The sequence below is a fragment of the Leptosomus discolor genome, chromosome 9 (genome assembly GCF_034619465.1).
Source record: "Leptosomus discolor isolate bLepDis1 chromosome 9, bLepDis1.hap2, whole genome shotgun sequence".
NCBI lineage: Eukaryota > Metazoa > Chordata > Aves > Leptosomiformes > Leptosomidae > Leptosomus > Leptosomus discolor.
In genome coordinates, this window is record NC_141399.1 from 47,353,946 (window position 1) to 47,378,281 (window position 24,336).

The 24,336-nt window shown below is 45.2% G+C and overlaps 1 protein-coding gene across 1 annotated transcript in view; it reads right to left on the reverse strand.

Moving 5' to 3' along the window:
• LOC104352162 (vascular endothelial growth factor receptor kdr-like) overlaps positions 1-21,060 on the reverse strand; it is a 95,726-nt gene extending 74,666 nt beyond the window's left edge. Inside the window, exons 1-4 of the mRNA XM_086470695.1 lie at positions 20,862-21,060; positions 20,253-20,349; positions 16,043-16,251; positions 3,053-3,177 (exon numbers count right to left, since the gene is read on the reverse strand). Coding sequence (XP_086326821.1) covers positions 3,053-3,177; positions 16,043-16,251; positions 20,253-20,349; positions 20,862-21,060 — 630 coding nt within the window. The remainder of the gene's footprint in view (positions 1-3,052; positions 3,178-16,042; positions 16,252-20,252; positions 20,350-20,861) is intronic.
• Positions 21,061-24,336: the final 3,276 nt, after the last annotated feature.

The following is a 24,336-nucleotide window of genomic DNA, read 5'->3' on the forward strand; positions in this document are numbered from 1 at the left end:
AAACTTCGGTGTGCCTACAGTTGCCACGTGATAACTGACTTTATCTGCACAGCTCTTCTCCCTCCTTACCATATACTGGCTTCTCAAAGATCAGGCAAGTCCGTGTTTTTCTTTTCAGAGCCACGTGGTTTTAGCTTTTGGAGCTAACCAAGGGAAGAGCTGCAGTAGGGACCGCAAGTCAAGTGGGAATTTCCCCAATGATGTAATAGTTTTGCTCTTATTCTTGTTGTTATGCAGGATGCGATTTGTTTGTCTGTCTCCAAACAAACATTAGTCCTGTGTGGCAGTGTGGTTTAAATAGGATTCAGTTTAAATAATACTCCTGTTCCAAAGAAATTTCAGCTTCAGGCTTTGAGAGCCGCTGCTCGTACCTCTCGTATGAATACACAATTGATCAGGTTGGCATGGGTTTCGGTCGCTTGCTGCTGCATTTTCAGCACAGAGCCGAGACAAAGGAACTGTGACTGTGGGGCAGTGACTGGTGATGTTGCTGTGGGGAAGGAGGCACAGCAAGACAGTTGCTTTCCTCTGCAACAGCAATTCTCTTCTGACAGTAGTAGGAAACACGGATTTCACGTAAATGCTTTTGAAGTAATCAAGCTGTGGCATCTCTGTTCAGAACCATTAGGAAAATTCAGGAAAATTACAGAAAGAGATCTGAGACCTGAGGCTTAATCATGCTTTAACACCCATGAAGGTCAAAGCTGTAAGTGGCAAATGCACAGTGAACCAGATCAGTGACTAAACAGATCTGACAAGACTGAAAATGCTTCTTTTGCCCAGAATTAATATCACGTTAAGCAAAATTAAAGGTTTGATTTGTGTGTCTTAGCATGGCTTTATTAATAACAAAGATGATATGTAGAGTTAGCTGGGATCTGCTTGGTATTAGCAAGAGGTACCTTTCCCCATCCATATTTAAAGGCCAGAGAGTTCAATGATTTTAAAGTATAATGGTAACATAAGGAACTTAATTTACGGTGGAAAAAAGTACATTTTCTACAAGAATAATAAAATGTGATAAAGCTGAACTTCATGGTTTGGCAGCTCTGCTCCCTGATGGCTAGGGGCAGGGGAAAGAAAAAATAACCCTATTCAGGAGGCCCTTTTCAACACTACACACATATTAAACGTCTTCATAAAATATTCAAAAAATATATATTTAAACAATCAAACAAAAAGCGTCAATGCTGCTTGAAGGAAATCACAGTGGCTTTCCTCCCTTTGAAGTTCGTTGTCTATTGGAGATTAAATTTGGAAGAAGAGGATGTTCTAAATTTGTCTGATCGCCTCGTTCACCTCTCCTCCCCCATCCTCACCTCCACCCCTCTCCTGCCCCGTTTCCTCTCCGCACGGGAAGCCGCCACCTTGGCTCCGCACAGCGCTGTTCCCAGCCGGGGCAGAACAAGCGGTGACTTTCCGTAGATGGAGCCGGGCGCTGGCGGCTCCCAAAGCCAACACACGCCTCCCAAAGCGGGTCCCCTTGGGTAGCGACGTCTCTCCAGCTCCCGGCCTCGGGAAGGTTCCTTTGGGGAGCGGCACTCAACATCTACATCCCTGCCCTGCGGTCCAGCTGCTCTCCCTTGAAGGGGAAAAATCTTTCTGGGGACAATTTTCTTTGCAATTCAAAAGGGAGATTTCAGTGGAGATTTTATTCCAGCAGCAGCTTGCAGCAAGGTAAAGGACTTCAGTTTGTGTTTGAAGAAATTACTGGGAGAGAAGTTAGCTGGCAAGCAGGGAGAGCAGGGCTGCCTATAAATAAGGGGATAAATGTGGAGGGCTGCTTGGTCAAGGTCCCAAGGCCACATTTAGGCTCATGTGACTGTGCTGAAGTCAGCAGCAGTACTCCAGCAATGAATTTGGTTGAAGCAGGCTAAAAGAAGATGGGGATGTTTCATTTTTACAGCCAAGGAGGAAAAGGTGATAACACTTATCCAGGCTAAAGTGATAAGCTATAACTAGAGAGGAGCGTTATCCCCCCCCCACCCCCCCCCCTTTTAATCCCTACTGACAAAATTTAAAAATAGAGATCTGCTAAAGCAATAAGGCCAGCGCTGTCCCTCTGCACGTCTACTGGAAATTTGCCATTGGTCTCAGCAGGAGCCGGGGCACTGTCTCAGGCCTCCGTGATTTCACGTGCTGTCTCCCAGGAGAAGGAGACATCTAACAACTAAGACATCTAACTGCTGAGAGGATGTCTCAGACCCCTCCACCAGCACAGCATCAGCCTATCTGCGTGTGCTCTGCTATCGTGCCACATCCAGCAGAACAACCTCGCCTCTCACAGCCCCTCCAGGCTGTGGAAAAGGGGCAGAGGATGAGGATGAGCTCTTGTTCCCATTAGGACAGCTCTAACCGTCAGCCTAGCAGGGGAAGGGGAAGGCACATAACCTATTAGGCAGGATTGGAGCCAGGAGACCTATGTTCTGTTCCTCACTCCATGACAGGCTTCTCTATAGAGCAATTCTAAAGCCCTTTAAATGAGCGACTAGATCTCCATCGACTGAGGAAGCCCCAGACCTTAAATTACCATTTTTATTATACAAAACGGCCTTGGCCTCCACAGACCATTCTGTAACCTTGACATTCAGATGTAACTGCTGCCAGAGGGATGGATGGTTTAGCCATTTGCTTCTGAGGCTGAAACTTGGTTTAAATTTATGAAATTAAGCAGAAATGGGCAACTGTCCTGAGGAGGTTCAAGGTATAAAAGAGATAAGTTTTCATGAGGATAGCTAATAGCCAGGTGTTATGCAAGGAATTTTGAAGAAAAATAATGCCTTTTCATCCATCTTTGCCTATTTTTGGAGGAACATCAAGCCACAAGATGAGAAAAATATGTCATAAACTCAACCTAATCCCCAAAACACCCCTGTACACAATTCAGTAGCAGTACACTGCAAGAGCAGGACTGTGCTTCTGGATTTTCAGTGTCTTTGCTGTTTTTTTCTAGAACTTGCCTAGCTCCATACATTTTATTTTGCATTTTTACCTATTGCATTGGCAGCCCATACCTCTGAGTTGACTGAGTTGCTCTAAAACAGTCACTTACCTGGGTAAGCTTAGGTTTGATAGCTGGTGAGGTAACTCGGCAAGGGACAACTGTTTCCTTAGCGTCTAAAATGTAGATTATTTCGGGGTGTTCCGGGTGAATCTCCACAAATGGATTTCTGTAGTCTGCAGGGAAAAGAACATTGATTTGCCAGACTGCTCCTTTGCTGATCAATGACCAGAAGGGCCCTGTAATCTGAGCAGCTAACTGCCCGTCGAAGGCTCGCTGTAGCGTGTGACAAGACATCCAGTCACAGCTTGCTTGTTTGCAAATGCCACTGTCATCTAGGGATTACAGCCAATGACCAAGAATCAGAATACCCCATTTCTAACCCTCTTTTACCGGTTTGCAGTGTAATTTTGTAAAAAAACTCCTTCTCTTATCCATTCTCCATCTGTAAAAATGACGTTAATAAATCAGCTCCACATGTCTTCATGGCACTGGAGTTAGTTCTTTCCCCAGTCCTCTGAATTTCTTTTATAGGTGATATCATACCGCAGCACTCCTGAATTCTGCAGCAGTTAAGTGCTACAATAGCTTAACAGCAGTTAAGGTAAATCTACTGAAAGAAAAAAAAGCTTCTTTCCGTAAATGAGAACCTCTGGAACAGTGCAGAAAGCATGGAAAAGGGGAATGTAGACCCCCAATACTCAAAGCTAGGCAAGAATAACCTTTCTAGTCACACTCGTGGGGAACTGTGGGATCTTCTACTGATCTGCCACAATAAATCAGACAGGATATACACATACAATAGAAATAAATAAAAATCTGAGGTAGTTTAAGTTAATAAAGCTTCTGAGTCTCATTCACTGATTTTTCATTGTATGAATACAGTGATGGTCATCAGAAAATTAAATAATGTTTAAGATTTTTCTAAAAAACATCCTTTGACTTGATATTCCTACGGTGCAAAGTGTCAGATACCATTCAGCTAATGCAATGCCATCTACACCACACAGTGTAGGCAGTCACCCCCTTTAGGTTTGGATTATACTGTTGTCAGGAAAGGATGTGCACCCTGTACTGTAACCTCAGCCTGCTTATCCTTGGCTTGGGACCTGCCTCCGCACACTTCATTGCATTTTGGAAATGTCTTCGCCTAAAGCATGGGAAATAGCTGACATGAAAGGTTTGTGAACAATCTAGGTTGCAAAAATGTGCTCTGAAGTATTCTGATAGTGCTATAAAAAAGGAGGTGCTACGAGGAAGTTAAAATCCGTTTTCAAAAGAATGCTGCCCTCTGCCCAAATGGGCTAAATTGGTAAGGAATGCTGTTGGCCAGGGCTGACACATCCATCGCTATGGCTCGGTAGAAGGCCTTCAACAACGGCCAAACACTTCAGCTTTGGAAAAGGGAAACACCTATAGCGTAGGCGACTGGTTCTCGGGTGTATAATGAGGAAAATTATCCTTCTTGATGAAGGTCATTAACGTATTTCCTGAACTTCCCTTGTATCCTTGTGTCATGTTTCCTCTCTAATTCCTGATGTAATATTGAGGGATTTTTTTGTACAGAAAAAAATCAGTTACTTATTGCTTAGTGGATCTTTTCTAGCAGTAAAGGCTGTGTATATCTGTGAGCAGACGCCTCTCAAACACAAAAATCAAAGCCACGGGCTGTGTTTAAGAGCCTGAACGTGTGTGATCGTCTTGGTTTAGCACCACTGTGTCAGGCCAGCTGGCCCCGGTCCTTTCACCTAAATGCACCCTCGCATTTTACATCTAAGGTTGTTGTGGCAGCTGCTCTGTGACTGAAGCTAGCCCCAGTTAAGTGTGTTGGGGTAACGCTATCTATTCTTCCCATCAATCCTTGCATTACTGTATCAGGCTGCTCTCCCTCCTTCATCTGTTGGCAAAACGGGGAATGTTCTAAAATCTCCATGAAAAGATGGTGAAATATTTCTCTAACTTTTTTAGCTAGTGAGGGAAAAAATCCTGTACGTGGAGCTTTAAAAATTCCAAGTATCCCCTTCTGGGAGTTGGCCATTTTGGCTACTCTCGACAAAGAGTCTGAAGTTGTGAAACCCTCCAGAATTTCTCCTTTCCCAGTATTCCATCCCTGGCAAACAGTCTTTTGCTTCAAATCAGCGGGGATCCACTTTTCAATTTAAAACAAATGTTCACCCTTTGGACCCTAGCAGGGAGCTGTGTATTCCATGCTGGAGGATCTGTAATCAAACAGTTGGTGACGTGCTTATTTATGTTGAATTTTTCTGAGTAACGAGTGTTCTGCATGCAGGTGATGTAACTGGGCTTATTGGTGACCTGCAGAACAGTTTGAACATGGGAGCGTGAGACTTGGATTTGCTCTTCCACAGCTCCACTGACAAAGGAAAACATAGGGTTGGGTTATCTGACTTGCTTTGTCTTAATTTCCCCATGACTGGTAACTCATCTGGGAACAGGTCGTTCATCTGGGGATATCAGTGTTCATTTCTTGGCTAATGACAACAGTCTTCGCTTAAGGAATGCCATGGAAATACCTAAGTGCTGTCGCTTGGAATTAATCTTCACAGAGTTAGCTTGGAGCAGAGCTGGAGTTCCTGCACTCCACAGTCCAAACCAGTTTCACAAAGAATTTGAAGGGTGAAAGGCAGCGATTGAGAACGGAGAGTGGAACTGTTGCCTTTGTATTTTTAATAGCTTGATTTTAGCTTTGAGAACTGGAAATGGGATTCTTAGTGGATGAAATGTACCGCGTGCTTCACCACGATGAGGGGGGATGTTGGTGGGAGCTCCTTGTGTGTATGAGAAAGGTCACACGTGTTACGGTGATGTTTTACAAAAGGCCCTTGGGTCACTGTGCAAGTACAAGAGATGTGTGATTACTGCGGGGAGCTGTGAAAGGAGCTGAGCAGCAGCACTGAACATGAGGCGGTAAAACAGAAGATAAAGACCAGAAATCTGGATGATGTCTATCATTTCTAGTAATATCTTTTCATGTCAGCTTTTATTCCATGTCATTGATTTGTTCTGATGGGGTTGGTCTATAAAAAAGCATGCCCTTTGGAGAAACATTATGTGAGAGAGATTATTCGAATGAAAAAATTAGACCTGTAATTTCCCCGCTTTTAGGGAGTTTCGGATGCACATCGGAACTTTCTGGTTAGGCAGGCGCTGATCCTAATCAAGCCTTGAGCTGAGAAACCTAATCTCCGGACCACAACCTGGTAGCTTGTTCCAATCCCTAAAACTAATAGGAAATATTTCTACTCATTCCAGTGTCTTATGCACTTTCCCAAACAGATCTGCTAATTCCTTCTATTGAGTCACGCTACGAAAATGTGCTTAGTGTTTGTCCCTGGGCATTCGTGCTGCTTAGTACCTCTGCAGTCTCGCTCTCCAGCTAAACCATACTCAGAGGTACCAAATGTGGTGATATTTTTATAGCCAGTTTTAAAGCTTGTGCAAATGGTAAAAGGCCTTTCGACTTAAAACAAGACCCTGGATTATTAAAAGAAGATCCTTGGATTATCTGATATAGGACAGAGCAGAGAAAGTAGATTTTTGTGTGTTTGCAACAAACACTGGGAGTGCAAAAAAGTGTCAGGGGAAGTGTGTTCATATCTATAGCTAGTCCTATGGAGAAAAAGAGAGAACAAGTGATGTGCCACGTGACTGGGGGATACGACAAGAAGATTGGCCAAGAGGAAACTTGCTGTGAAAAAAAGGAGCTTCTTGATACCAAACTATTCACCAATCTGGATCAAATTTTGACTGTTTTGACTGAAAAGATGGGAACACTGAATTTAAAAATATTTGTGCCAGTGTTTTTAAAGGCAATTTCGGAATAGCAGTGTTTGTTTTAAAAGTAACATAAATCAAAAGAAGGCAGTTAAGCAAAAGTTAAATAATCCTAAAATGTCAGAAAATATTGAATTACGCAATGATTGAAATATCTTAGTCAAAACAGAGTAAAATTTCTCAAAAAATGTTTCCTGTTCGGGGAAAAAAAAATAATTATTTAACCTCGTTCTCCTCCATCAACTCTTCCTACCTCCAAGACTGACCTCTGCCAAAATTTCAGATTCACAACAGACCTAAAAATGATCTACTTTTTTCAGCTGTACAGGACAGATACTCATCATGGTGGTACTAAACTACCTAAATGGGAAGCGTGAATTTGCAGTGTATATGACAGAAGCTGTATTTCATTCCTAATTGATTTTTAATAGCAGCCTGCACCTGAATTGCCGTATGTCTAGCCATGACACCATCCCAGATCATAAGCTACAATCTGTATTGGAAGCCAAAATATATAAATCTAGCCTTCTACCATCAGTATTTGAAACCTAGATAGTGTTTTAAAGTCCCTGTGCAATTAACTACAGCAAAAGGCAGTTTCTGGGTTGTAAAGATTGGGCTGGGAAAGGAGAGGGTGGTGTGAGCTGCAATTGATTGTTCATCTCTGGTGGATGCCAGGTCTCCTGGGCATTATTCTCACTCTGTTTTGGAAAAAAAAAAAAAAAAAAAGAGAGAAAAAGGTTTTATATTTTATGGGTCCTTCTCTTTCCTGCAGTAAGTCAGGTTTCCTAGCGCCCTGTGCAGTCAGCAGATGGCTGTAATTTGTGTTATCTCAGTGCTTTATCCAGTTTATAGCCTCAGCCGAAAGAGGCTGTATGTAGGCGGGAGCAAGCTGACCCCACTGGCATTGGGAAGGAGACACCCTCCACAAGAGCACTTTCCAGGCAGCCGGACTGTTCACTTAACAGATAAGCAAGTATAAAGTGGCTCAGCTTTGGGTCTTAACAAAATGACAAAGAATAAATGCTGAATAGGGAACTAATCAAGTGCCAGCTGATACCTTTGTTATGGTTTGTGCAGACAAAAAACCGAATCCTTCATGGACCTGCTAAGTAGTTCAGGCTGACTGTGGCATGGAAAAATGATCTGCTGGAACATCGGGAGTGTCACTGCCAGCTTTACAAACTTGTTCACCACCTGAGGGTAGTCAGCAATCCGTTAACTCCTGGTAAAAACGTCTCTCAGAGACAGAACTTTGTGAAACAAAAGGGACGGGGTCACCTTCCTTTAAAACCGATAACCTTAGCCTCCAGGAGGATCTCAAATTCCAGATGGTGTAAATCAGTTGCACTCAACTGTTGCAATTTGGAGAGCTGTGGCATGGGAAATGCAGGTGTCGTCCTCTCTGCAGTTACCAGCACCGAACTCCAAGGGAAAAAAATTCTCAGCAAAGAAACACTTTATGAAAGTGGGGTATTTCCCTGTAGCTTGGCACATCTGTTCCTCCTGAGTTGGGAAGGTATGAATCTTACCCAGAAAGAAACACCCATCAATTCCCATAGGATAATTAAAAAGAATAATTTACCATGAGCTGCAAAGCTCATTATATGTGAAGAAAGACAGGAGCTGTAGCACATTAGGGACTTATCAGCCGCAGCACCAGCTCCAAGGCGAGGGAAAGGCCCCTTCCCTTCGGTCTCAGACTGGCTGTCTACCTCTGCAGGTCAGTGGAAGTTTGCAGGAAACAGCAGCCAGACCAGGGTGTTACTGTTTACCCAGCCCGGCTCAAGAGGGAACACAAACAGCGAGGCGAAGGAAGCAGAGGCAGCGGGACAGGGGATGGGAAGGGGGCCTGCTGTCCAGCCGCAGGGACGGAGCCAGGCAGGGAAATCAAGCGTGCCTCGCACAAAAGCAACTCAAAGGTCAAGTGCCTGCAAGAACATTGTTTACCTTCAGGCAGCGAAGCCCTTCATGTTTAAATTCTCGTTTGGTCTAGGAGGAGATTAATTGCTGCTTGAGATGAGCTTAGGGAGGGTCCCTTTTAACTCAGCAATTGCCTGGGGAACGTGCAGGTCCCTCTTCAAGCCTCCGTAGTGGCAGCGTGTGAACCCAGATACGGGGCTCCTTCACCTCGCGGTGACATCTGTTCTTTTGATTAGTGTAAGTATAGGTGACTATCTACCAGGAAGCAGTGGAGGCCTGTCATTATGTCATGCTCACTTGCTGGTTGAGTCCTGCTCTCCAGAGGGCTCACGGCCCCGTCCTGCCAGCCGATGAAGCTGAGGGACTTGAAAGCCACCCAGCGTTGCACCCAAGAACTCATCGTGTTGTAGATTCAGGCTCTCTCCTACAGCTCTTGATTTTTCAGCATTGTGTCACCTGCCTGCATGTTTGAAACATCCTCCTGAGGCACACACACACACACACACAAACGCACACGCAGGGTTTTGTACAGGATTTCGGGTGCTTTTCATTTCTGCTCATGTTTCATACACCGTGACGGCCATTTGTCTCATGATATTTGTGTCATGTCTAAAGCTGTGGAGATAACATCACCTCTCCCTTCAGATACTATCCATCAGCCCACAGAGATGATGAGCATTAAATGGCCTTTGAGGACAGTCATCCACGGCTGCTTGTCTCTGTGAAATTCCTGACCATTCTCATTTTGCTTCTCCCTTTGTTCCTGCTAAAGAGAATTCTCTCACCCTCACTATTCGTTTTCTTCATTCAGTCATACCTTAGCTGGGAAGCCTGGGCAGAGTTTCACAGGTTCTTTAAGTTCATGTTTTGCCATAATCCCCATGAAGTTTGTCTTCATCAAGGTCAAAAACACAGAGAGGAGGTTTATAATCTGTTCTTCATGTTAAATGGCACTTTGGTCAGAGTATTTTGGAAAGCTGTAGAAGGAAATTGCCTGGTCTGCTGTATTCCTCCTGGTAACCCATCAAAGCTTCTTCTAGGTACAGGAGTAACTTCTATAAGGTCACTTCTTTTGAAACTGGGTCTTTGAAAATAAAGGACTTTTCAGTTTGGCAGGACAATGAAAAGAATTGGTGGTGGAATGTTTAGATTAAACAGAAAACAGAATATTTTATCTTTAGGCAAAACAAAAGTGACTGCAAAACCCCCAGAAGCCATTCTGAGTCAACATGAAGCATTCTGTTTTGGGCAAATGAAATACATTCTTCCCCTGGAGATTACTGTTAGAAACACAGGAATATTTGTAGAGAAAAACATTACTTTAAAAAGTGTTACTTCAAGAATTGTGGAAGCAAAATGCTTCTCACTGCCAAACAAATGAAAGCCAACATGGAAAGATTTATTTTTAAAAAAAACCCAAGTCTCCATACTTTGGCTGGAATTACGTTTCAAGCATCAGAAGAATTCATAAATTCTGACTCCCCACGACACTAGGTTTTAGGCAGGCATAGACTTCCTAGAAAATATTCACCAGCTTTACCTGAAGTCCCGTCATTAAGTACAAGTCCCCTACATTAGCAGCTGCCAGCAGCAGAGCCCTGGGTAAGGTTCAGCAATTAGTAATTGCCGAGTGGATAAGAAATGGGAAGGAAGAAGTGAGGGAACTGTGTGTGTGATTTTGGCTGTCAGGCTTTCATTTAGAGATCAATGAGCAGGAGGGATCGTTACCTCTTCCTGCTGGGATGTCAAGCGCTGTCACTGACCTAGTGCCAGGAACATATGCTGCTCACTCAACATCGTATCTTACAAGGCGCCTCCACTTAAAAGTGACCCTTTAGGATATGATTTGAAGATACTGCCTGTCTTGATTCAGAATTGAAAGCATCTTACTTTCCCCTTGCATCCAGCCCTTAATGCTTGAGGAACAATGGAGAGGGTCCTGCACAGTGACATAGCCTATATTCCCACATCGTGTGGCCCTAAACCCTGTTAACTAGGATGTGGTGCCAAACCCTTCCACCAGTCTGTGCGACACAGCCAGCTTATCTGCTGGGCTCCACGCTGAGCAGACAGGACAGCATTTGCCTATCTCAGCTTGCTGAGTGTCTGGCAGCAAGTGTAGCTGTCTCGGTGTCTCCAGCGAGAAAGAAAGAAGAAATGCAGCTCCAGCTCTGTTCTCACTGGTAATATCTTCTGGAAAGCAAGCCAAAGCCCAAGTCAGGGCTGTCACCCTGGCCCTGCATTTCTGCTTCTCACTTTCGGATTATCTCTGTGAACTGTCAAGAGAATTAAGGAGGCAGAAATCAGCTTCAAAGAACATCAGAACCCAAGTATGATCTCATGTGAGGGGTGCTTTCATGCACTTCCATCCTCTTCAGATTTCTCTTGGTGGGGAAGGGATGAAGAAGATGGAGCTTCACAGCTCTGGGCTCTACTGTTTGATAAGGCAGAGACTGTGGTTGATGTGACACCCTACCCTGATGCAGTGCTTGTACCACCTCTCCTCCCCATTCTTTGCAATAGTGAGGGAGAGCTCGTACCCTTCCTTGGGGCTGCTGCTGGAGCTGAGAAGCAGCGAGATGCATGCTCTGACAGGACAAGCTGCTTGGATGTGTCCTTTTTTTTCCCTTCAGAATGGCCTTAACAGGACTTGTGCTCCCATATAAAAGTCTGTCTTCCTTCAAATTTGATTTCCAGTTCTTGTGCTCTGGACTCCTGGCAGGACTACACTACAGCTCAGGCTTGCTGTGCTGGTGCTTCATGGTGTCCATACGATCTTCAGAAGGAGCCAGAACTCAAATTCTCTACAGGGGTATCTCCTAGTTACACCGTGTTCCTGCGAACATCAGTGCTGAAACCCAAATACATGGATATAAATTACTCCCTCAATCCTGCCGTGTTCCTAACTCACAGTAACACTGAGATGGGGAAACACCAGCAGCTGAGTTGTTCTGGGTGGGAAGACACTGTTAAAATGTTCAACAATCTATGTGTTCAAAGAGTAGGCACAAACGGGAATCGGTGATTCTGCACCAGTGGACTTGGACCCTTGAGCAGCAGCCAACGCTGAGGCATTGGGCTCACATACATCATTTTGTGCCAATTACTGTATCTTGGTCAGAGGTGGTGGGGCTCGTGTTGCTGAAGTAGTTATTTGAGAGCCAGCCCTATCATGGCCATAATTATTTCAAGAAACAGAATAAGCATAAAAAATAATAGAGGATGTCTGTGGCTGGCCTGCGTGTCCCACGTCTGCGCTGAGGAGGTTGCCTCCTTTAGCCCTGCCGTTCTACCAAAGCAGAACCCTTGGTGTGTGTGGACAGGAATCGGCTGGAAAACTTGGGTGAACTTTTCTAGACGCTGTTTGGCAAGATGCGACCGGTTACGGTTACCACAGGAATGGTGTTGGACAAGTTGCTGATGGAGGGAAGCAAAACAGAACTGAGCTCATGCTTCTTCCTACTGATGCATTGACTGAGTGGTACAAAAAAAAGTGCAGCAAATCCTTTACTGCTGCACAGAGCTAAGGACTGCAAGGGGAAAGCACTGCAAAAGCTGAGGCAGCGTTTCAGCGGGTACACAGAGCTCTTCCAGCCGACACCCTGAGGACTGTCTTACTTGGAGACAGTCGCTTTGCTGACAGTAACAGTATTTCAAATAGCTGAGAGCTGCAAGTCCTGACTTCTGTCTAGGCTGGGGCCTGGGATAGCCCTTTGGGAAAGTGGAGTGAATCTTTGCTTGATTTGTCTTTTTTTCCCTCCTTCTCGAAGCCGTGTTCCATTTTGTATGTGCTCTCGGAGACACTGTGGAGAGGGCTCTCTGTATTTTAACACAAAACAGACAGCCTGCCCTTTCCTTTGGCACAGGGATCTCAAAGGTTGAAATAAATGAGTATGTTCCTCACAGGGAAGTATCCATTTGGTTGGGAAGGGTAATTGCAGGAGATAGATAGAAGCAAACGAACATTGGCTGACTGGCTTTGGCAGCATTTGCCGTGGAAATGCCGACCACGTGAGACTTTCTGACGTGGGCTCCTACGTGGGCAGCTGGTTTGCAGTGAAGACTTGTCTTTATTGCTGCTGGTCGAGGGCTGGCTCAGCAGAGACGTCACATTCTGGGGACTGAGGGTGGACTTCCCCCAGTCGCCCTGGTCTCTGACAGCAGCCACGAGAGAGTTGCTTGGCTGCTCTTCCCGTTCAGCACTGCAGCGCCGTGTTTGACCGGACGCCGCGTTTCACCGCAGAGGTTATCCCTCAGACTTGCGGTGAAGTTAAACCACGCAGTTAAACAACACCTGGCTATTTCTGTTCTGTGTTGTATTTTCAACGAGGAGATGGGCAACAGGAGAAGGGGCTTGTCTTGCTTTTTAATTAAGATCCTTGGGACTTGCAGCTGCAGCGGGAAGCAGAAAACGCCTCGGGAACAATTATTCAGGATTAAGATCCTGAGTTCTCGCTCCCTCCGGACTGTCGGTGCACAGCTGAGGCGTGGCGGCTGACCCTGCCGCCTTCGGGTCCCTTATGATCTGACTGATGTGCAGGGGTCACAGCTCAATTGCACCGGGGCGGGGGGAGAGCTGCTGAATGCCAGATTCTGACAGAGCTTAGAAACTCTACCAGGGAGGCTGTAAAAACAGAAGCAAGCACAGGAAATAATAGCCAATAAGCAGGGCTTCCGATACAATCATGTTCTCATTTCGGTGTCAAGCAGCAGGCCAGGAATGAAGGGAAAAAATACCATTCCTCTTCCTTTTTTGGCAATAATGGCTTGTAACCTCAGAGGAATCTCCAGCCTTTGGGGTCTGGCTCAAAGTTTTCTCACTCCACCTGGCTCAGTATCATAAACACCCTGCTGAGCACTTGGTCTCTCCACAAAACATCCAGAGAGATGTCTTTTGCACCTCACCCTTGTCTGGCACTCATAGGGAACTGTGAGTTTCTTCACTTGAAGACAACTGATGGGTTTCTCAGCGATGTCCAGACACCGCTGGACCAATTTCCTTCAAAAGGCATGTTTAAATATTGAAGAAAATTGTAGGTACGTTCTGAATGCCTTGCTTAACTCCACGATTCGTAGAGCCCACACTGAAGAACACGTTTCTTGTCCCCAAAACAGCCTGCTGGCTTTCAACAAATATACACAGGGATTGAATGGGAGGAAGAGCGTGCCCTCAGGACAGCATCCATGCTGAGGTATAAATAGCTTCATTTCACTGGGGCCAAGCAGCTTCCTCAGACTGGCGGGTCAGATCCCAGCAGGCACTCGCAAGCTTGTAGACTGAACTGCTGTGGCAGAGCTCTGCTTTGGGGTGGATGAGCAGCTGGCTCGCTAGGACATGGACCAGAGGGATCCCTGCTGACTTGCCTTTCTCACTACCTCACCCATGGAGCACCTAGTACAAGCTGGTTCATCTTCTACCCACTTTTCCCTCAGTAACTTTTAAAGCACAGGACTCTGAGCAAGAGCTTTTAGAGCAGGGGGTGCTTATGACACGATTAAATTGCATCTGAGAGAGGACAATCTCGGAGGGTGATTTAGAGAAAACAGCCATCCAGTGCAACCTTGGCCCAGCAGCCTCAGGCGAGCAAGAGGACATCCTGTGATTTTTTTTTTCAGATTAGCACCGTTCCAAGTGCATCGTCGGCAGGCATTTCATAACTGGAGATATTTTCTTAAGGAAAATGCTCAGGGGGTCCCAAAAGATCCATAACATTTCCTGCACGTGCTCCCGCCGTAGAGTAATGAAGGCCTGGGTAGCCAGCCAGGGCACTGAATCAGGACAGAGAACTGGGGTTTTCAATGCACTGTTTCCTGAAGCGTAGGCATTGGGCTGGGTTAGCAATATTAGATGTGGGGCATCTGAGCAGTGTGTGATGAGAAAAGGAAACAGCTCAGCACAAGAACTAGGGTGGATAAAGCAACCAGGGCTTAGAGTAACAAGAAAAAAAAATCAGCAAAAGGAAATAGAAAGGGAGAAAAAAAATGACTGCAGGAACTAACAAGTAACACCAAAAAGCTACTTTCCGATAAGAGGAAGACTTGCTGGGAAAGCAGGATAAGGGTAGAAATGGGACTATTTTGGACAGACATAAAGAGACAGGAAAATGTCATCCACATGAATCACACAGGTGTGTTCACCTCGTAGTGCAGAAGTTGACTTTAGCTGTGAGGGTATATCACGGTCCCCTTGGATGGACATCACGCCTCGTGGTGGTTTCACCATCCTTAGCAATACCATGAGACTGTCAGAGCTGCCCAGCAAATACATGTGTTTTCTGTAAGGGTAAGTTTGCTGGACTATTCAAATAGTATCAGACAAGCTCATTGCCTCTCTAGCATTTGTTTTAGTAAGAGGATTCAGAGAATCACGTTTTAGCATTTACTAGAAAAATGAAATTAATTCGTTTTCATGAGTATTTGTGGGGAGCTGAACAGTCAGCCTATTTAGCACCACTGGAGTTCATGTCATCCCCTGTTCAAGGCACTAAAAGTCAGCTCCTGTGGCTGACTACTCACAATCTCAGCTTGAAAGGTCCAAGATGATTCAGTGGTTTGGTAATGCATTTGTCAAGTAGATTTGGAAAAAAAAAAAAAAAAATCAGCATTTTTGGGGAATAGTCTTCTAACAAAAAGTCGTGTTATTGAAATGGTTGTTCAGTATGTTATATTCACTTAATCACAGAGGACCACGCTCCTCTGAAGTTTCTGCTTCCATTTGTTATTGGATCTGAATTCAATGATTCTGACACATGGGGGAGAGGCAGCTCAAAGAGGACAAAAACCAGCAATGGGCCATTTTTTACAATAAAATATGTATAATGCAGTCATCCACGTTTACTGAATACATCTCACAGATATGAAGGACAAAGCAGTACACAAATGTGTAGGAGAGAGAGGAATTACAACGAATGTTGGTGGGGAGTTTCGTGCCTGGGGAGGAAGGGAGAGAGAGAGAGGAGTTGGCTGTTCAGGATGAACCTAAGGAAAAGCACCATGATAGCAAAACCCTTTAGGATAAAATAGTTTTATCTTAAAAGGAAAAGAACTCGAAAGAAATCAGTGTGTCGGTTATTTGGAACACAAAACTAGATTGGACAATCCAGTTTTCAAGTCCTGAAATTGAAGAAAATAGGTAATTTCTGGTTCTCACAGCCACTTCAGAATGTCGGAGCTGCTGCTCGCTCCAGCGCTGGGCTAGTGGGGAGGTGGGATTTGTGAAAGCATCTGAACTGGATTATTTGTTCCGCATAGCACAGATCCCACAGCTGAAAACAACTTATGTTTCCAAAAAGCCATTACAACCACATAAAGTGCAATTCTTACCTTTAACAAACACATAAATCTTGGCCATGAGATCCTCGTTAGAAGGGGAGTCATGAATGCAGGTGAAGTAACCGGTGTCATTAGCTGTGACTTTCCTGATGACGAGCGTGCTGCAGCTTTGCCTCGTGTTATTGTGGCAATTACTTATGTGCACCCGGGGATCTTTCTTCTGGTCCCCCCTCAAAAGCCAGCTTACAGAAGGTGCTCCCCTGTCAATACAACACACCAAAATTAGAGATAAGAGTCATGACTTCAGACACAATTTGGGCTTCCTTCTGGCTAACTGTTACTGATGTTCCCAGTGTTCCTACTCTTGTCATTTGGAAATGAATAATAAAGGTTGCTGGGTGCTTGCTTTTCCACCCATAAGGAATTAAGGTGGATCACCCCATATTCTTCCCCAGAGCAGAGCAGATTCCTGGAGCAGTCTGTGGGAGCTGTAGCAAGCTAGCTCCTGGAGGAAAGTTTAATTTTTATTTTAACATTTTAATTTCCTGATTGTGAATTTGTTTTTATAACACTATATTTTAGCCACTTCAAACGTTAGAAAGCACTGGATAAAATTGTATGTTTCTTCCAAGCTGAGGACTTTGCATATTTTAACAGCTAAATTAACTTACATTTTCTTTTGCTAAGGCTGCATGGAGAGAGGAGAACATTTATGTAACTGCACATCACCTTTCTTGCTTAATCAGCAGTGACTCAATCTTGATTTTTGTGAAGGGTCTGGAACTAATCAGATTACAAATCTTAGAATATCTGCTCAAGACACATTTTTGTTCAATTCACCTTGTCATGGCAGTCAGAACATAAAGCTCGCAGGGCAGATGATACGCCATTTCACCCACCTGATGCGTTCGTTCTCTTATCTAAGATCACAGCTAACGTCAAATGCAATTCTACGTAGTTCACTGACAGAAAACAAGGCCTTTTGGTAACCTGTTGCACGACTCAAAGAGAGCTTCCAACTGATGATCTAAGTTAGCTCGCTGGCGGGCACTGGTTGTGCTGGTCCTGTGGTGCTTGGACACACCAGGCCGCACCGTGGCGGCTCTTGGAGCTCTCGTCTGCTTGGGCTGCGCTTTGAGGGCTCTGGTGATGTACTGGTACATGATGTACTTACTTATGACATGAAGATTATGGTCTTTTTGTAGCAGACTGGTTTTTAGTGGTCAATGTGGAAACTGGTGGGGTATGGGGGTAGTCGTCCATGGATTTTTCTTGGGAAGAAGTTAGTATTAGAGGGAGGCAGTTCGGTCTGTCTGTGTTTGCAGAGAGAGAGGCCACTCTTTGAAAGGACAGGGGGTTGTCTCACCGCTTCTCGCTCAGTGAATTCCCATTGACCCCATGGCATTTGCCGAGCTGAGAAAGGAGTAAGAACCTCTGGATTTCCCCAGCTGAGTGTCACCAGGGAGAAATCCGGTTTAGACACATGGACTCAGTACAGAGATCCTAATACCCAACGTATCCAGCGAGCAAGCTGCGTGAAGTTTCCAGTTGGCTCATAACTCCAACTACCCTTTCTGTGCCAGTGGCTTTGTAGCGCTGCCGTAGGTGCAGTACGGGAACGCGTTTGCCAGCAAATTCAGTGACACTTAAACAAACATCCTCTTGGCCCCCGTTTCTGCCCGTCCTTTTGTCGCCTTCCTGAAGATGATGCGGACACGGGGCTGAACGCTTGAGGTTATTCCCAGCACGTAGCCGAATGAGAGCACCGGGAAAAGTGTGAATATCCTCTCTGGTGAACAGCCTCACCCTCGATTTTGGATGCACTGTTGGCTTGGACAACCCCACCTCATCCGTCATACCCCCTTCCTGTCCTTCAGAGCGCTGAATTATTTTGACGCAGAGGTCCCTACCCGGTGCTCTTTCCCTACCTTCCTAATGTCATTAATGACGTAATGACCGCCTCTTAAGAAAGGGGACTCCTGGCCCGGAATATGGAACAATGCTACTTCACATTCGGACACTCAACTCCCAGCGTGTCATCACGTTCCTGCCCATCTACCGTCACCCAGTCTGGTGTCCCTCAGGGCTGGAAATCTGCAAGGGTGCTCTGCAGAGCGGGTCAGGGATTTCACACACCCGTGCTTCCTTCCATGTGCCCACTTTTTCCTTCTGGGTACTTTATCCTGCTGGAAGATGGAGACTTTGGCTATTGCTTTGGGATTTTCGCACATCTGGCAGAGGGGAGTCGCAGCAGTAGCTTTGACCTGGCTGCCGAAAATCAGGAAATCCTCGCCAAGAACCTCCCATGAATGGAGTTTAAGGGAGAAGGGATGTTCACACAGAGTTAACGCAGCCTTCAGCAGCTGCCTGCTGGGTCTGCTCGCTCGTGCTGTGCTCCACACAGCCCTTATGCCCTCTGGAAGTACGAAGGACTTCAGAGCTCCCTTTGGGCCAGTCCGGAGCTGATCTGTGAGTGTGCGGATGCTGGTGTGTCAGAGAAGACAGGATGACAGAGATCCGCAGAGGACCCGATACAGGCAATCTCGCACTCAAAGTGCAGAAATCACACTTGTAGCTTCTATTCCCGGCTCTTGTGTGACCTGAGTCAAGGAACGGAAGAGCTCCAGGCCTCTGTTCCCAGGCTAGCACAGCAGCATCCTAGCATACTTCTCTGTTTCTCAGACCTGTCGTGTGGATTTATTGCTTTGCATCCATAAAGCAATTTGGGACTGAAGTGCTAATAATTTCTTCATCTATTTATTCATCAGGTGGTATGAGAAAAATAGGGTGTTCCTATAGATTGAAAGGGCAGTGGATGGAGAACTGAGAAGTACTGGATTAATTGGCCTGGAGCACTACACTGAACTCAGGCCCACGTAACGTGTTTTATCAAGCGCTGCGTCTAGATTTTAAAGGACTGTTTAAACTTTGTTGCCATCATGCTTGCTGCTTGCCGAGCTAAAAATACCACTGTAAGGTTGTTGCGACCTCAGAAGCCACACGGCTAGCTGGAGGTATTTGGAAAAAAACTGCCTTACACTCCAGGAGACATCACAAATTTACACAGTATGAGTCAGTTTCTCTTTCACTATAACGATGAATTAAATAGACTAGGACAAAAGTCAGAAGAGACCTATGTGTCAGAATAAACTACAGCTTAGATTCACCTTCCCACTGCTTTTTCTTACTGTATCCAGTAACTTCTTTTGCAGGAAACTGCCCCTGTAGTGGCTACAGTCAAGGGGACTTTGCAAGAAGGTGTAAAAATAATGTGTGTGTGTGTGAGAGAGAGAGAAACTGTGATAGTCTGTATTACCTTAAGCCTTCTCTCCTACAACGCTCTCGGAAGAAGTTATAAAACAGCCTCTCACAGTAGCTTGGGATATAAATCACACTGAGAGCAAGCAGCACCTACGTACATCTCAGTCTGAGGCCTTTTGTGTGACCGGGCAAGCTAATGTATGTTTGACACAACAGAAAGTGCTCTGACTCTGTATTATATGTAGTTGTGTGCCAGTCAGCTGTGGGCAGATGCTATAGCCCCCATTTCCAGAGGATCATCTCCCTATAAACACACGTCATTACCAAAATTTTGCTGTTTCTTGCATGGCTAGCTTTTACACGTTGTGCCAAGAACTGAAGAGCTGCCATAATTTACAATATCAGCAGTCTGTTTTTTTACGAGTCCTGGTTATCTTTGATTTAAAGAATATGATATGTTTAAACAGGTCAGGTCTTTGAATGTACACACACTAACTGCTGTTTATTTAACTGTCATCTTACAGGCTAGATGGTACTTGAGGTTAGGAAGTTTAAGCTCATACATATATATATGTAAAGAGCTAATGACATGCCCTGGTGATCTTGTTTGTCATTTACTTATGGACAGGGAGTGAAAGAGTGATTTTAGCTGCAGAGGAGCTGAATCTGAACCTATTTCCAGCCGAGGATTTTCTAGCCATGTCCTTAAGCGTGGTACATCCCCCTCCCACAAGCTTTCCCATGTGCTGACTCAGGATTTTGCTTGGGCCCCTTTGCAACATAAAGAATCTGGCCAAGCTGAATGCTGACCTGAGACTTTCCTCCCTGCTGTATTACAGCCCATCAAATTCTTCTCCACGCAGAAATGCGTGTGAGGGTAAACAGCTCCAGTTCCCAGCTGGCCGTGCAGCAGTCTCTGCTCTACCCTACCCAGAAGCTGCGCTCTGCCAAGGCAATCAATACAGTGGAGGAAATCCAGCATTGCTGGAGCAATCCTTACCTGCATTTTATTTTTAGGGTGTCTCCTGGTAAGATGACAATGTGGTCTTTTGCAATGCTTAGCGTTGGTTTCTCAAAAAATTCTTCCTCAGCAAGACCTGACCCAAATAAAGAAGAAATCATCATTAGGCAGGCTATTCAGTATGGTTAGAACAGGCACAATGCAGTTGAGGCAAGCTTTTTGTTTTGTAAATAGTTCCTAATTTGGGGGCCCACACAGTGCTTGCATTTATATTGATGCAATTCAGTTGAGCGTGGAGTTAGTCATGAAATCCCCTTAGTTTGTTTTTCAGTTTCCTTTATTAATCTCTTTCCTTTCTAACATTGAGCACCTGCATTCCTGCTAATAATCTTTCTCTCCTTTTATTTAGAGCTAGCTCCCTTACTGAATTATTGCAGATTTTGGAGAACAGATTCATTTCAAAAGGATTTTACACACATATAAAAGTGGAAGGAGTCAGGTCTTTGGGGAATAATTTGATGTGTGAGCTCATACGTTACAGTTTAATCAACGGGAGAACACAATTCTGGGGAGCAACTCTCTGATTCACGACTGTGAAGCATCTGCTGTATTAAAAGCAAATCAAAACCCTGCTGTTTTCCAGAGCACCGTTCACAAATACTGCATCTGAACTAACTAGCGAGCTGCGTGCTTGGTGGGCATCGTGGCTGTATGCTGGTGTGGTGCTCCAAGGCGAATCTGCAGTGGGGTGCGGGACACCATCATCAGTGCTAGTGTGACAAGGTTTGTCGAGTCTCTGATGACAATGGTCTTTAATGACAGGACTGATAAAGGTCTCTCTGATCATCGTCTCCTGGCTCAGGAAATGTCTTCTGAATGCGAAACCATCCTCAATGAGACGCCTATCTGTGTGCACATCTATGACAATATAGTTTTCAGAAAGTGAAAGAAGCAGAAGTGAGGTTGGCCAGGCTGGTTTCCTCGTCCAAATTCAAAGTAACATAATCAAGGAAAGGAGAAAACAGACTTAGATAAGTATCTCAATTTCCAGAGCTCTGACATTAAAGCTGTATGGTTTTTTTCCCCTCCTGCTCTTCAAATCTCTATCTTTTCCTTTGCCTTGAACTTGATAAGCCAGAAATCTTTAGCTGGGCTTATAACAGAGGCATTATTCTCAGCAGAGTAGTGAAGATAACATATCTAGCAAAAAGAGAAACATTAGGGTTTAACTTTTCAACTGGATGAAACAGTGATTTTCTTGCCTCCCACCTCCCAACTCTCGTCTCTTTTTTGCCGTAAAGATTTTGAGTAAAATGCTCTTAGCCCGGCATGTTCTCTCAGTGTGGGGAGTGAATCTTTCCCACTTTGGAGAGTCTGCCTTCTTCCATGAGCCATTCAGATTCCCATCAGCAACTCACTGGAGGCCAGCTAATCTCATGGCACCAGAGAATCCTTCCCCAAGGGGATCCTGCCCAGGCAGCGTGTTGCTGGACTCCCTTTGAAGGCGTACTGACCCTTCCCGTTGAACCCTAGCGGAGGCTTTAAACTAGTCCTGGCCATTGCTTCAGCACCAGAGATACCCACCACCCCCAGTTTTGTGTAACTGATGACACTGTAGCTCTATCTCCAAAGTTCTTGGTAGAATAAGAAGTTGGAGTCTGGCCCACATGAACACCCTCCAGTGCGACTGTGTGACACTATTTAGCATGGCCCCACCTAAAAGCTGCTATTACGTGTGATGCTGTGGAAGCAAAAGAGCCGGTGGGTTCCAGCCTTGCAGTTCCCCTGTTTCTTTCAAGAGGTACCGTTATTCCTAAACACGTTCAGGATGATGCGTGCAGGGTGTGGCATCACATTTAGCAAAGAATCAACAGAAAAAGCCCCAAACTCTGCAGGAGGAGACACAATCAGGCAAGTACACTCTGGCACTTGACTCTGAGTCCCCTCCGGTTTCAAGAAACACCCCGTTCACACTGAACGTAGGCTGGGCTTTGGCACGTGTTGTTTCACGGTGCTGAGGTATTTCAGCGTCTTAAGAGCTGAGCTTTGCGCTGAGCTTTGCAAAAACAATCCAAAAAATGGCCAACAGCTTTGAACATGTTTGTCAAGTGTCAATTAATTTGCTAGCTGGGGGTGGTTTGAGTCCTATGTCGCTCTCCCAGGACACAGCCACTCCTGTGATCTGCTCTGGGCTGTTTATGCTGTGACTTCGGCCAGGTGCTGCTTCGACTTAGAAAATCCTGGGGTTTGAAATAATCCTTTATTTCTTTCCTCTTGTGCCTTCAGTTGTTCTTAGGGCTTAGGGGGGCTTAGCTGATGTCTCGAGCTGGCCTTTTGAACAGGCCTGAATTTTACTTCTCAGGAGCAAGTGTGACACTGTTGGAGGGGTCTGGCGTGCCGTGCCAGGCAGCTGGCATTAGACTGAGCTGCTATTGTGACCCGAGAGCAATGCAGTCCTTGGGCTTTTATAATATTTGAGACTGTTTTTGCTAAAAGAAAGAACCGTATTTTTCAATTATTCTGTTTATACTTCTAAGCTACTTCTTTCCCAAAGTTTTTTTTGGCTTCAGGAGCTGAAGAAAAGAATAAGCAAAGTGTAATTTCAGTGCTTTTCTACCCCATGGAGGACAGGAGGAGAAATTCCCCTGCCACACACACATTTGATCGCTGCTGCCAGGTAACAGAGGGTTTATATCAACACAGCGTGTGCCCTTTCTGGCACACCAGAGCCAAAGCTGCATGGAATGGAAAAAAAAAGTTGAAGGGCAAAATGGGGTAGTGGGGGAGAAGGTTAGGCTGGGCTACACCAGGACACCAAAACTGGCAGGATGATGCCTTGCAAAATTTTTAAGCTCCCATGGTCCCTTTAGAGCTAGACTTCATTTTTCAGAGGCAGAGCTGGGGACAGTCCCGAGGCATGTTGGAGGAGAAGAAAGGGATCTACTCCACTTTCGTATTTGTTTTATATCTCTGAAGAGACTCGTGGCTTTAAGAAGGCGTTAGGAGGCAGAAAGAAGCAGGCATGTAGGCTGCACCGGGCTTGGCAGTGCATCCCCTCCCTTTCCACAGTCCTGCACCCTAACATCTGTTTAGCTTTGGTTTCTCATTCTCACCGGCCAGTGGTGCCAAGACCTGGGTTGCAGGTAGATACTGTTCAGCTTGTACAAAGACTGAGTCTTCTGGGACATTGTGTGAAGGTCTCTTACTCGCTGGTAAGCTTTTGCTTGCAGGAGTTGTGAAACACAGGCAGGTGCGATCTGGTTTTGGGAAGGGCAAAGTTAACTCAATGTCAGCATCCCATAGAAAAGCGTCGTTTAAATACGCCGTGTGGCTTAGTTGCAGTGCTTTTCCTTTTTAGAATGAAATGTGAATGTTCACCATTTAATGTATTTCGGTTTGGTTTTATGGTGTTAATCAATAAATGTCTCACACTTCTCAGAAAACATTCTTCACAGCTACTCTGCACTTTATACAAAAACTCTCGGACTTGAAGAACACCTCTCTGTGGTACGCTGTAAAACCAAGACCTACAGCCTGTCCAGAGGTGGGAGACCCATGCTGCTGGACAAAGTCCTGCTGAAGCTAGTGTGCTTTGATGGCACAGCTCAAATTACTATGTCCAGGCCTAAAATAACATTTTCCTCTTCTCTACTAAACACTTTTGGTCGTGCTCTAGAGCCGACTGCCTCCTGTAGAGCTACGAATAGGTCTTAGCACAACATCCCCTGTGTAAACCAAGGGACAACGACAGGCTCCTCCTGGCAAGTGAGGGGCTGCATCTGATGTTAGGTTCCTGCCCTCAATTACTTGTTGCCAACGCAAGTTGGCTACAGCAAGACTCAGGAGCGTAGCGTCACCAGGCTAAAGGTAGCCCTTAGGAAGAGCCCCGAGTCAGGACAGACCTTCTGTCCAGAGCCTCACTGCACCATTTCTAATTCTGAGCGTTTATTCTTACCTTCAGTTTAGACTTTAACGTTCTGCCTTTGGTGGTGAAAACCCCAAACACAGCACAACCACACAAATCCTTGGGAGTGTAATATGAAAGTTGACTGATACATTATCCAGGGAAGAAAAGTATATTGAAAACTGTTTTTCCTGGGATAATCTGATTTTGCAGCAGAGC